Source organism: Urocitellus parryii, chromosome 9, assembly GCF_045843805.1.
Source record: "Urocitellus parryii isolate mUroPar1 chromosome 9, mUroPar1.hap1, whole genome shotgun sequence".
NCBI classification, from domain to species: Eukaryota; Metazoa; Chordata; class Mammalia; order Rodentia; family Sciuridae; genus Urocitellus; species Urocitellus parryii.
Genome location: NC_135539.1, coordinates 117,200,584 through 117,214,697, shown reverse-complemented (window position 1 = coordinate 117,214,697; position 14,114 = coordinate 117,200,584). Strand labels below are relative to the sequence as shown.

Genomic DNA, 14,114 nt, shown 5'->3' with positions numbered 1-14,114 from the left:
TTACCATCAAGATGCAAGAGCCTAGGGTCACATTTCTAGTGGATGGACGCTTCATTACTTTCCTCTTAGACACTGGTACCACATTTTTGGACTTGAGGGAGTACTGGGGTCCTACCACACCCTCAAAAACTCCTATTGTCGGGATAGGAGGTAAACAGATTTTCCCTCGAAAAACATCCTCCTTATCATGTTATATGCAGGGATCCCTTTTGTCCTTCACACACTCCTTTCTCATGAGCCATTTCCCCATTCCCCTTCTGGGAAGGGACATACTCTCATTATTGAAGGTCACTATTCACATATCACCCCCCACTTCCCCCACCTCTCATTTCCTCATGATGACCCTAGGGACAGATACACCTCCATCATGCACTCTCTCACGACTATCTAAACCAGTTAATCCTGAGGTTTGGGACACAACTACACCCTCTATGGCTAAATGCAGTCCTATTCATATTGTCTTATGGGACACTTCAAGATATATTAGTCAACCACAATATCCACTCACAACCACAGCCCTTCTCAGATTAGAACCCATCATCCAGGATTTATTACGGAAGGGGTATCTTAGGCCTACACACTCTCCTTTCAACACCCCCATTCTGGCTGTTAAGAAACCTAATGGGTCCTACAGGCTGGTTCAAGACCTTCACCTCGTCAACTCCTCTGTGGTCCCCATCCACCTGCTAGTGCCCAACCCCTACACCCTCCTCTCTAAGATCCCTGCTACTACTACCCACTTCTCGGTCCTAGATTTAAAAGATGCCTTCTTTTCTATTCCCTTGTCCTCAGAATCTCAGGATATCTTTGCTTTTACGTGGACTGACCCTCACACCCGCCATTCTTATCAGCTTACCTGGACCATCCTCCCGCAGGGATTCAGGGACAGTCCCCATCTCTTTGGCCAGGTTCTTGCCCAGGACTTCACATCCTTTCACCCCACCTGCCCTGACTCTACTCTCCTTCAATATGTCAATGACCTTCTTCTATGTAGTCCCTCTTGGGAACACTCTCAATCCCACACGCCCAGCTTCTCAATTTCCTAGCAGATAAGGGATATAGGGTGTCTCTCCACAAGGCCCAGGTTTCCCAGTCTTCTGTCACCTACCTTGGTTTTCACCTTGCACCAGGAAAAAAGGAAATAACACTGGATAGGAGGCAACTCCTCTCTAATCTTCTGGTACCTCATACGAAAGCCGAAATACTATCATTCCTAGGACTAGCAGGTTATTTTAGGGCCTGGATCACAAATTACTTTCTTCTAGCTAAACCCCTGTATGACCTAGCAAAGGGACCCCCTGGTGAATCTCTTGCCTCCTCTCCCCCGCTACCACTTTCGCAGACTTCAGCAACTCCTCTTAAAGGCACCCTCCCTTCACCTTCCCGATCTTTCAAGACCGTTCCATCTATATGTCCATGAAAAGGGGGGGCAAGCACTTGGGGTCTTGGGTCAAAATTATGGGCCTACATTTGCACCTGTGGCATATTTGTCCAAACAATTAGACCCTACCATCCGTGGGTGGGCCCCTTGCTTAAGAGCTCTGGCTGCTGGACAAATTTTTCACAAAGAAGCCTCTAAGCTGACTTTCGGGGCCCCTTTAACTATCCACTCCCCACATCACTTGAAGGATCTTTTAGCTTATAAGGACCTTCAAACCCTTCCTCCATCCAGAGTCCTGTCGCTCCTCACTTCCTTTCTGGAAAACCCTAATATTACATTCCTCCCCTACTCTGCACTGAACCCTGCCTCACTGCTCCCAATGACCCCCACATCTGACACACCAGCTCATAATTGCTTGGAAACCTTGGATGATTTCCTCCCCTGTCATTCTTCCATTTCTGAGGGACCACTCACCAAGCCTGACCTTATCTGGTTCACTGACGGCAGTTCCTTTAGGCAGAACGGCACTCATTACTCTGGATACGCCATAGTTTCAGCCACTGAGATTATAGAGGCCAAAGCTCTGCCTTCAGGAACTACCAACCAGCAGGCCGAACTTGTAGCGGCCACTCGTGCCTACTTACCACTAAAGGTAATGCGATCACTAATTCGGCTCTTATAACCAATTTGATAGAGGCCTCCCACTTACCCACCCAGTTGGGAGTTGTCCATTGTAGGTCCCATCAGAAGGACGGCTCTCTTATCACTGAGGGCAACACCAAAGCTGACTAGGCGGCAAGGATGGCTGCTACCACTTCCAATTATGACCCCCCTGAGGGACATGTAATGGCCACTTTAGACTGTCTATCTGAAGCCCCTACTTCTTCCAGTAAGAACAGGGATCTTTTTGAGTTCCTCCATACTCTATTCCATTCCAATTCTGTCTTTGACCCTCTTTTTACAGAGCTTCTTCTCCCTCAACCCTTCTGACAAAGCCATGCTACAGAATATAGCCTCTAATTGTCAGATCTGTCAGCGGACCAACCTTCATACTCCTTTAAAGCCTAAACCGTTTCCCTCCCACCAAGCTCGGGGACACACTCCTGTTGCTGACTCGCAGGTAGACTTCACCAACATGCCTGCAGTACGGCGCATTAAATACCTCCTTGTCTTTGTGGACACTTTCTCTGGTGGGGTTGAGGCATTTCCCACTTTCAATAAAAAGGCTTCCACTGTAGCTTCAATCCTACTGACAGACATCATCCCCAGGTTTGGTATGCCCACTTCCCTACAATCCGACAATGGCCCTGAGTTTATTTCTAGGATCACACAAAAGGTCTCTCAAGCCCTCTCCTTCAAGTGGCATTTCCACTGTCCATATCGCCCCCAGGCTTCAGGGAAAGTGGAAAGGGTAAATCGGACTCTGAAGGAAGTCCTTACCAAATTGACAATGGAATTAAACTTAGATTGGGTCAAACTCCTTCCCTTGGCCTTGCTTTGGATCAGAGCTCTCCCTAAGAAACCATCTTTACTGTCTCCCTTTGAGATAATGTGGGGAAGACCTCTTATACCCCCTGGGTGGGTCATTTCACAAGGACCTCTCACACGAGATTTGTCTTTGCCTCTCTTGTTTCATCTCTGCTCAGAACTCTGGAAATATCAAGACTGGTTTCTTCTGGACCCAAACTCCTCTCCAAACACTCCTCCCTTAACACCTGGGAGTTTAGCCTATTATAACACCCCAGAGGACAAAGGGCCTCTTGCCCCAAAATGGGAAGGCCCCTATCCTGTCATTCTCTGTACCCCCACCGCTGCCAAACTTTCCTTACCAGGCAACCCTCTCACGCCCTGGATTCACATTTCTAGGTTGAAGCCATATTACCAGGAGGCCCCATCTGCTGACGACAAGACTACCCCAGAGGAGCCTCAAGAGTCACCTCCTAGTCCTCCCCTTTACTCCTGCTCTCCACATCCTAACTATCCTCTAAAGCTTCGCCTGTCTCGCTTAACTGCCCATACTCCACCATGACTCCCACTCTTCTAAGTGGTATTTTCACAGTCATCACCCTTCTCCCGGGGACATCATCATCCTCCTCTTACACTTGGAGATTCAAAGTCAGAGAGACACATGTCCAAAGCAGCACTCGTTATACTCGCCTAGTTTCTTCGGTTGATTGTGCCACTAGGGGATGTAATGCATCTATCTTCCTTCCCCTCTCCTCCCAGAATTCTGAACTTTTAAAAACAGCCACTAGGCCTTACCTTTACTTCTTATATGATCAGACAGAGGATTACTGCAAATGGTGGCCCGAAACCTATGGGGGGTGCCCCTACTGGTCATGCAACGTTCATAACCCATGTGCATGCACTGGGGATTCCTGCGTTGGAAATTTCAGATTGATCTCGGGGGGCTATCAATTGGCTATCACTGACCCTAACCATCCACTCTGGACCTCTAGGGAAAATGCTTCCTTCTACTGTGACATATCCTCTCCCACCCTCTGTGGCTCCATCTCCATCTCCCGAGAGCTTCAACCCTCCCAGCCCTCAGTAGCTATAATCTCTACTGACATAAAGCATTCCGAACAGCAGTTGTTAGACTCCATACAGGATCCATATGAGCCTAATGTCGGGAGTTCACCACAGTATTCATGGCTACGACTACTTACTGAAACTGTAACCTTCTTAAATCTAACCCTCCCCGCCATTACACCAACTGATTGCTACTTATGCGCCTCTCTGACTCGACCTTTGCTTGCAGTGGTTCCCTTGAACTTCTTGGCTCTGTCCTCTCAAATTTCTCCACTCCATCTGCCCGCCATCCTCTCTAAACCCTTTCACCAGACGCTCCATTATGGGAGCCTGAGGAGTCTAACCATACTGTGATTCCCCGGCGCTGCCTCCTGGGCTTGGGTGTTTCCCAGTCAAAGTTTTGCCACTCTAACATCACCTTTAACTTCACCCTCTATGCACCACCTGGCTCATTCTTCTCGTGTAATGGTTCTCTCATCACTATCTTATTCACCAACACCTCTACCCCTTGTATACTGGTGATGCTTGTCCCGCAATTGACTCTCTATACCCCAGCTGAAGTGCAGGCCCTCTTGTCTCCCCCAGTGCGGAATAAGCGGGCTGCTTTCCTTCCAATACTGGTGGGTCTCTCACTGGCTGCATCTGCAGCGGGAGCAGGAATTTCTGGTGGAGCTCTAGGACACTCCTTATGGGCTGTACAGGATTTAAGTTCTAAACTTGAACAAGCACTCACTTCTACGGCAGAATCTCTAGCATCTTTACAAAGGCAGGTCACATCCTTGGCTCAAGCTACTCTTCAAAATCGACAAGCTATAGACTTACAACCAAAAAAGGTGGAACCTATCTCTTCTTGAGGGAAGAATGCTGTTACTACATCAATGAATCAGGCCTTGTGGAAACTAATGTAGTCAAGCTCACCGACTTGGCTACCTCTTTGAAAAATCCACCAAACCAAAACCCATTTGTCACCTTCTTTTTAGCCCACTTCCAATCGTGGCTGTTGCCTCTTTTAGGGCCCATATGTCTCCTTTTCCTGATGTGTCTGTTCCTGCCCTGTCTGCTTCGCTTCCTACAGGGCCAATTACGGAAGATCTCTAACCAAACTTTCAACTAGCTTCTGCTTAGGTACTACCAGCCTCTGATGACCGATGAGCCCCCAACATCTTCAAGAGAACAGCTCACTCATTGCTGAAGCTCACTACCAGGCGCGATGGAATGCAATGGACATCAGACAGTGAGAGACAATGAGCCCGGAGAACCTCTTAATCTGCCATCCTGGATTCTTGAGCCTTTATGTCCTTTTAAGCCTCCTCATGGCCCTTGGCCTCTTCTCTGTCAGTCCCCCGACATGGAACTTCTGCCAAAAACTGACATTTGCTTTAATTTTTATCTTCATCCTGTTTTTGTTCACTCTGATCTTCTTCAGGTGCTGGTGACGCCATGTCAAGGCAACGCTTACAGTATTTCCTAGAGTCTCTGCTACAGGATCAGTGGCTGATACCAACTATCTCCTCCATCCAGGACTGGTTCGATGCCATCAATGACTTGTGGTTTCAGGGAACTTTCATAGACTTCACCCCTATAGAAGTAGCTGTCTATAGCCACTGGGTTTTATTTCTGGTTGCCATGATATCCCCAGACCTGCCCCCCAAAAAACATTCCTCCACTTCCCCTTCTAGGCCCTACGCTGCCCCCGCACAGCCAGAAGCAGCCAGATCTGACCAATGACACCCCAATTCCTAAGAAAACAAAAAGGGAGGAACGTTGGGAAAACATAACGGCAGCAGCACCCCAGAGAAAAACCCCAACATGGCGCCTAACGGCCCTCTTTCTCCTCTTTTTTCTTTCACTGGTGCAAAACGTTCCCGCCGGCGCCAATGTTCAAATCCTGCGGGTGGGAAACCTTAGCCCCAATAAGAATTAACTTTTTGGGCTCCGGAACTGACATATGGAAGAGCTTGCCAATAAACGGGCGACCCGTTATCTACCTCAGCCCTACTACCTCTCCTTAGATCTATATAAACACACAGCCTTTTGTATTAAAGCAGAACCTTTCCGGTGATTTGTGTCGTGTGGCGTCTCCCATTCGTAGTGCGGTGCGGCATCTTATAAGTCCCATTTGTTGATTCTTGTTATTAACTCTTGTGCTATGGGTGTCCTATTAAGGAATTTGGAGCCCGACCCCACAATATGCAGATCGGAGCCAACTTTTTCTTTTATCAGACGCAGAGTCTCTGATTTGATATCAAGCTCCTTGATCCATTTTGAGTTAACTTTTGTGCATGGCGAGAGAAAGGGATTCAGTACATTAAAGTATTTTTAATCAACTTTATAATTATCTGGTATAGAACATTCTTTTACTCATCTTACCTCATTTTGTACACACTGCCTTAAGAGGTCATGCTTAAGTTCTTTTGCTTTTTCCAGTCCAGAATCTAACAGAATCTTCATTCCCGAGCCTACACCATCACAAATAGCACCCATGAGTTCCTCCTAGGAAAAGTGTTTAAGCATTAACTGATAAATTCAATTTTTAAAATAATTTTTTAAAAATATAAGATAATTAAGTTATTATTAAGTTCAACTAAAGCTAGAATAAGAACTAAGAGTCCACTAGGAAATCAAATTGGCAGAACTATTAATTAGTATTCCACATATAATATGTAAAGAATGTTTATCATTCTAGGCAGGACACTATTTTTCTGGAACACAGTAACATTCTATATAACATTGTTTTCTTTTGTAATTAAAGCAAGCAAATATAAATCTTCTAGAATTATAGTTTTTCATGTGTTGACTGGATGAGAAAACCTTCCATGGTAGATAGCCATCACCCAACCGAGAACTCAAAAGGCAAAGTAAGGTTTGTAAAATCATCCAGTATATTTAATCAATTCGGACTGAAACAATTTTAAATCTTATTGCCAAACAATTAAAAGTACAAGTTATTTTGAAAAATAAAATGCATCTGTTATGTTTGTGAAACTAAAATAAAAAATCTCTAATGTTCCCTCTGATCAAGTCTTTCAAAACTCACATTGATAAATTACCTGGATATTGGCAGACTTATTGTTATCATTTTGCAGAAAATATAGCTTGTTTCCTTTGAGAACTGCTAACTGTCCCACATACTTAACAGCTTGTTGTACAATTTGGATCACTTTATTTTGAGCCTCTTTTACCATTGATGAAATATCTGAACAGCATCCCTATGAGATAAAAACAGATAAGTGTATCAGACTCATAAGATTATAAAGAAAAGGTAAAAAGACTAGATAGGAGGTAGGGGTGTGACTCAGTGGTAGAGTATATGCTTAGCATGTGCTGGCTTAAATTGTCAACATAATAAAATGGTGACGAAAATAAAAAAATAAACAATCTTTTTTTTTTTGGCAAATTAAGCAATTTATTTCCTCAAAAGACATCATTAAGGAAGTGAATAAATAAGTCTCAGACTGGGAAAAATGTTTGCAACATATATATCTGAGGAAAGAGTCATATGCCAAATATATGAAGAACTTCTACAAAACTGAGAATTAAAAGAATAGTAACAGTTAAAAGTGATCAAAATACTTGAAGTCACTTCATAAGGAGAAAGATAGATTGTTAATAAATGCAAGATGATAAATATCATCTCTCATTTTTTTTTATTGGTTGTTCACAACATTACAAAGCTCTTGACATATCATATTTCATACATTAGATTGAAGTGGGTTATGAACTCCCAATTTTACCCCAAATGCAGATTGCAGAATCATGTCGGTTACACATCCACAATTTTACATAATGCCCTATTAGTAATTGTTGTATTCTGCTACCTTTCCTATCCCCTGCTATCCCCCCTCCCCTTCCCTCACATCTTCTCTCTCTACCCCATCTACTGTAATTCATTTCTCTCCTTGAAAAATAAACAATCTTAAGAAAATAAATTGTTGAGAGCCACAGCCCAGTCAGAATGATGCCTGGCATTTGCCAGAGGGAATGGTTGTAAGGTAATGCCAGCGAACCATTGAGATGATGATTTGAGTTAAGATATATATATATATATATATATATATATATTTTTTTTTTGGAGTTTAGTCTTTGAATTACCTTTTTTTTTAATTGGTTGTTCAAAACATTACAAAGCTCTTGACATATCATATTTCATATATTAGATTCAAGTGGGTTATGTGACGCTGGATTGATTGTATTGTATATTTGACCTTTACTGTCAGGCAATAGAGCAGCTCTTGCTGCCTCAGGCACCCGCTACTTTAGAGTTCCCGTGAGTTCTCGCGGGGGTTCAGGGAGATTGGACGGAGCCCCGTGGAGGGAGCGTGTTCCCGTGTGGTGTGTGCAGTGCCGGTGAGAGTTGGGGAATAAAGAGTTGCTGTTTGAATCTATAAGGCTTTGTGGCGGCTCGGTTATTTGTGCCCAGCCAGACTGTGGCAATAAATTCTGCGTTTCTTGACATAGTGACCACTCTTCAAAAACATGTGATAGAACCAGAAACATGCAGCCCTATGGCTACTGAAGGTGACAGTATGAATAAGAGACTCTCCAAGACCTTACACACTAATAGGGGACATAGGGCAAGTGTGAAAAAAGTAGATAAAAGATAGAACTGATAAGTGAATGACAAAAGAAAGGAACAAAGTGGTGGCTTTTTTACCTTTCAATTTTTCCTGTCCTTATAAGCATCTAATAGATAGTGTTTTCGTTTCTCAGGGGAGAAGAAAAAGGAGAGTGAGAAGACAATAAAAACCCAAAACCTTCAAACAAAAGGATTCCCATAACTAGAGAAAAATAAAGGAAAGAAGGCAGTGGTGGGGGGATCAGATATCATAAATACATAAGGAAGCTAAGTACAGCAGAAGGTAGAGAATGAAAGGAAAGGAAGGAGGTGGGAATGGGAGGAAACTTGCATGGAATTCAATAAAATCATGCTATATGCACATACAAAGGTACCAAAGGGAATTTAACCTTTATATACACGTAGAAAGTACCAATCAAAAATAAATAAAGAAGTGAAAAGATGATCAGTAAACCAGAGGAAGGAGAATAGGGGGAGAGATGAGGGGAGAAAAAGGGTGGGGACGGGTATTAAAATAAAATTCGTTGTATGTATTATTTTGTCAAAATGAACCCAACTACTATGTATAACTATAATGTTTTAAGAATTTTAAAAAGCTAAATAAACAAACAAACAAATATGTCCTTTATATCTCAAAAAAGGGGGGGCCTTCCCATGTGCACTCAGCACATATCCAAAGGCATGGGGAAGCATCTTGCAAACCATTCTTTCTCTTTCCTGCCCACTGCCGTGGCTCTTAGAGTACTTCTCTTGGACTACTTTCTGGAAGATGCTAACTGTGTTGCTACAAGGTAAGAAGTCTCAAACTATACTTCACCAGAAAGTGCAGTAACTAATACCAGTTTTGCCAGCTTCACACAAGATTCTCAAGGGCTCAACCTAACTTCCTCTCTAAGCCACCTGGCTCTCCATCCTTGGTTCTTTATAAAATAGGTTGAAATCCATGTTAGGTTCAAAGTGATCTTTCCAGCTTCTTCAACAGGCACTTTCTTATAATTTTATTTCATTTGATAATCACAGCAACCCTGTCAGGAAGGCATTGCTATTTTTATTTTCTAGGTGAGAAAATGGGAGACTCAAAAAATTAAGAAGTTTGCTCAAGGATACAAACAAATCTAGTAGGGGTTCAAACACTGGATTCAAATATCAATAGTGGGATTTTGGTCTGTGTGTGTATTTTGCCCCTACTATTCTTGTATTGCATCTGAGAGCCAACTAAGCATACCTCGATCTCCTATGTCTATCACACACCATCCTGCAGCCAGATTCCTTCTTTAGGCCCAAATCTAAGCCAGACCTTCAGCTTTTGTTTGGCTCATTTGTTTTGCTCTCTGCCATTCACACCTTGCATTTTCATGGTTCTGCACTCAGTTTTTTCTTCATCTACTACTTCACCACATCTATTTGCAATCCTACAATCATTCTATTTTCTCATTACCTATGTCCAAAGTGACTCTTCATCCAATGTAAATTTAAAATTAATTCAATAACAAGTATATAATTGAGCATCTATCATAACAATTAGGCTTTGAGAAGATGCCCACAATCCCTCTAACTTATCAGAGCTTAACACAGCTTGCAAATAGCATATTAAAGATATACGTGCTGGGTGCAGTGGCGCATGCCTGTAATCCCAGCAGTTCGGGAGGCTGAGACAGGAGAATTTCGAGTTCAAAGCCAGTCTCAGCAATGGCAAGGCACTGAGCAACTCAATGAGACTCTGTCTCTAAATAAAATATAAAATAGGGCTGGGGATGTGACTCAGTGGTTGAGTGCCCCTGAGTTCAATCCCCAGTATTAAAAAAAAAAAAAAAAAAAAAAAAAGGATATATGTGAGTAAAGTACAGGGTTAACAGAGAAGCAAATAAGACATGCGCCTAAGTCTTGGCAAGACTCAGAAAGACTTCCTTGGAGAGAACAATGGCTGTTAAAAATAAACATCTGATATTAATTTTACTTAGTTATATCAGTCAATTAAATACAATTTCCAAATCCCAGTCAGTAAATAACCCACTTAGGAAATACATGACCCACCAAAAAAAACTGAGGTATAAAGTCTCTTGGTGGGGCACTAAAACATAAGATTTAACCAAATAGTCTAGAGATTTTTGTCATGAAGTCTAATTACCCATTTTCTAAAATAAAACCTAACTTCTTGGTATTTTCTCAACATCTTCCTTTGTCTCTTCAAGAAATTCTTACAGAGGAGATCACTGACTAAGGCAATGACTAGGTAATATCAAATATCAAGTGCTCACTTCTTCCATAGTGATCGAGCTCTTGATTTTTAGCTTGTTACAGAGGCATAGAATAAAAAATGAATTTCCTAATGATACTTGCAGCTAGATGTAGACAGGTGATGAAGGAAATACAAGTATACTATGGTGATTTCCAGAAACTTCCATCAAAAGAAGGCACAAATGGTATAATCCCACTGATTTGGGAGCAGGAGGCTCACAGGTTCAAGGCCAGCCTTAGCAACTCTTCGAGGCCCTAAGCAACTTAATGAGACCCTGACTCAACATAAAAAATAAAAAGGGCTGAGTGGCTCAGTGGTAAAGTGCCCCGGTGTTCAATCCCCAGTACAAAAAAAGAGAGGAGGAGGAGGAGGCATACTTGGCCTTTTCTTCTTTGTTACTTCTTTCATCCTGCTGCACTGAACTAAGGTAGAGTTCCATCACAGTAGACCATGAAATCAAGGGCCATGTTTTAGGCAAAGCAGAAGGGCTGGAAAGAGCCTGGTTCCTGCAAACTTAGTGGAGCAAAGCACCCAAGCCTACCTCCAGATTTTGTGTGAGAAAAAATAAGCTTTTATCTTGCTTCTTCCTCATAGCCAAACCTAATCTCACCTAATACAAGGTAAGCAGGAAACAAAATCATTTTCCTTGCTTCTATGTCAGCAGGCTTGTGACTAATTCAGCATGAGTTAAAACTCAATCCACAGCCATAGCAATACTGCTTCTCTCCCCAGTACCCTTTATTGAAGGTCAGCAGAGAATAATGGCAGAGTATGAACTGTGGACCCAAGACAGCCTGGGTTCAAATACAACTTTCTGTTCACATCTGGCCAGTTAAGTAACACCAGATGGGCTACATATCTTCCCAAAACCTCCATTTCTTTGCCTATAAAACAGTGATAGGAGTAGTCACTTTGGAGGTTCTTATGAGGATTAAATGAGTTAATAGCTGTAAATCATTTAAGATCACTCAGTACACAGAGAACCATGTAAGTCCTGGTTCAACAAATCAATTACAAACAGATCTAATTTGTGGAAGATGCAGGTAGTGGAGAATCAATAAATACTGAATAAATAAATGCATCAAATAATACTAAGGAATCAATTTACCTGTAAAAATAACTGTAAGTAGCCTCCCAGTTTTTTAACTTCTTGTCTTAATTCATCTTCAAGTGTTGCTAAATCAGTACAAGGTAGAAAATCATTCAGCCAGTGTTTGATTAAAACCACAAGCTGCTCAAAAGCACAAGCAATCTGGATAATAAGTAACTGGAGTGTTCGATCAGAAGAGAACACTTTGAAAGAAAAAGAAAAATTATTTAGAAATAATCTCCAAATAAAAGAACCAGCATATGCTCACCATTAAAACACTTTAAAAGATGCCTGCCAGATGTGTCAAATAGTCATTCAAAACAAAGTATAATGTGCAAAAAATAATCATCATGTAAGTAAAAGTGGGATTGCTTACAATTATCTTGACTTTCTTCATCTTGTTCTTCATGAGCTTTGGAAATGGCAAACAGTCCATTATAAATTTTAAGAAAGTTATTTATCAGGCTATCTGCTATTGTTTTTTCTTCATCATAACTCTGTCCAAGAAAATCTACTGATGAACCAATCAATTCTTTGCAAATTCCAGGGAGATATGATTCTGCTGAATTTGAACAAATGGAGTTTGATTTCTCCATTAAGCCTACATCAACAGAAAATAGTCATCATTAGTTAAATTATATAGGTAGTTCCACATAGAAATTTATATAGTGTATCCTCTCTTCTATTTATAAATTAATGTTATAAGGAATATTGGCACAAAATAATTATTCAGAGAAATAATTTCTATAACTTTTATTTTGAGTTTGTTGTTGTTCAGTAGTGCTGGGGACTGAAAACCCAGGACTTCATACATGCTGGACAAGTGCTTTACCACTGAGCTACGCCCCTAAACATTTTTGTCAATTAGTATGGGGGAGGGCTGGGGATGTGGCTCACCAGTAGAGCATTTGCCTAGCAGGCATGAGGCCTGGGTTTGATTCCCCACATCACAGAAACAGGAAATAACTTTTCATTCATTTATAAAGATATATGTGACTTTTACATTTGAATTGCCACTCTATTAAAAAGCTTTAAAATAAATCGGAGTATAGAATTTTAGAACCGGAAGAGGTTGTCCAACTCACCCTCCTCATTTTACAGAGGAAACACAAGTTCTACAAAATAAAATAATTTGCACAAGGACACAAAACAAGTGGTAGAACCTGGAATTGGTGCTTTTCTCACTGTACAGAAAACTTGAAAAAAATACCTGATGAATGTGAAGAATGCAAATTCTGAATTGGGTGGACTTGTATGTCATGTAAACAATCAGAAATTCTTCTATTCTTCATCATACTCCTGCTCCTAAAAAAAAAAAAAAAAAAAAAAAGACAAACCATAAGATCAGTAGTTATACACCACAAGGAATAATATTTCTAAGAATGTTTATTTTTGAATTATCAAAAGAAAATGAATATGTATGTGTATGTTTTCCATGAAAGGCCTAATTCACTTGGATCACTGAGCAAAGATTTTACTATTTACAGGCATTGTTCTAGGCATACAGTTAATTAAAGAGAATAAATTTATAGGCTCTGGATTATGGTGAAACATGGAAAACATGGCTTCTGGCCTCACTGAACTTAAAGTTCAAAGCAAAAGAGAAATTGGGCAAATAAGTACAATGAAGAGATGGTGTTATGAGGGCCTAGAGTGCTCTTGCAGGCCCTGGAGAAGAACTTCGCCTGGCCCAAGGGGTGGGAGGGTCCTCCCTGGAGCAGTGACCCTGAAGGATGAGCAGAACTAGAGAACTGGGGGCAGGCTGGGGAAGCAGAGAACATTGTCTCAGACACAGGCACCAGGATATGGGAAGAGGTGTAATAAATTACACATGTAAAAAACCCAATGAGATCCAAAAGGACTGCAGTTTGTGGTGTGAGAGAGAGGCAAGGGATGAGGCTGGGGCCATCCTGAGGTTGACCTTGTATACTAATTTTATCCTAAGCATTTATTCAAGGAAGGACTGTAAATAGGGAAATGGTCTAGGAAAATAAACATCTAGGCAAATATCTACAATATGGTGTGCTACCTGTGAGGTGTGGCAGGAACACAATGGACGCAGTGATTCTATCCCCACCAGCTCCGTCTTTTCCCTCAGCCTTTAAAAACACAGAAATCTCTCCAGAGATTTTCTGGCTATCTAGCTGCTACTCTTAACTGTTTCTCCAAAATAGAGCCTACTCTTTCTGCTCCTAAAAAAAAGCAGTCTCCTTTCCATGCTGTCATTCATGTATCAATTCTCTAACTCCAAGCCCAGCTCATTAGGACAATTTGAAAAGTGACCTAGATCTAAATA

The 14,114-nt window shown here is 41.6% G+C and overlaps 1 protein-coding gene across 1 annotated transcript in view; it reads right to left on the bottom strand.

Moving 5' to 3' along the window:
- Kif14 (kinesin family member 14) overlaps nucleotides 1-14,114 on the bottom strand; it is a 63,009-nt gene that overhangs the window by 8,514 nt on the left and 40,381 nt on the right. The window contains exons 22-26 of the mRNA XM_026397197.2: nucleotides 13,029-13,123; nucleotides 12,195-12,419; nucleotides 11,837-12,021; nucleotides 6,964-7,122; nucleotides 6,284-6,406 (exon numbers count right to left, since the gene is read on the bottom strand). Coding sequence (XP_026252982.2) covers nucleotides 6,284-6,406; nucleotides 6,964-7,122; nucleotides 11,837-12,021; nucleotides 12,195-12,419; nucleotides 13,029-13,123 — 787 coding nt within the window. The remainder of the gene's footprint in view (nucleotides 1-6,283; nucleotides 6,407-6,963; nucleotides 7,123-11,836; nucleotides 12,022-12,194; nucleotides 12,420-13,028; nucleotides 13,124-14,114) is intronic.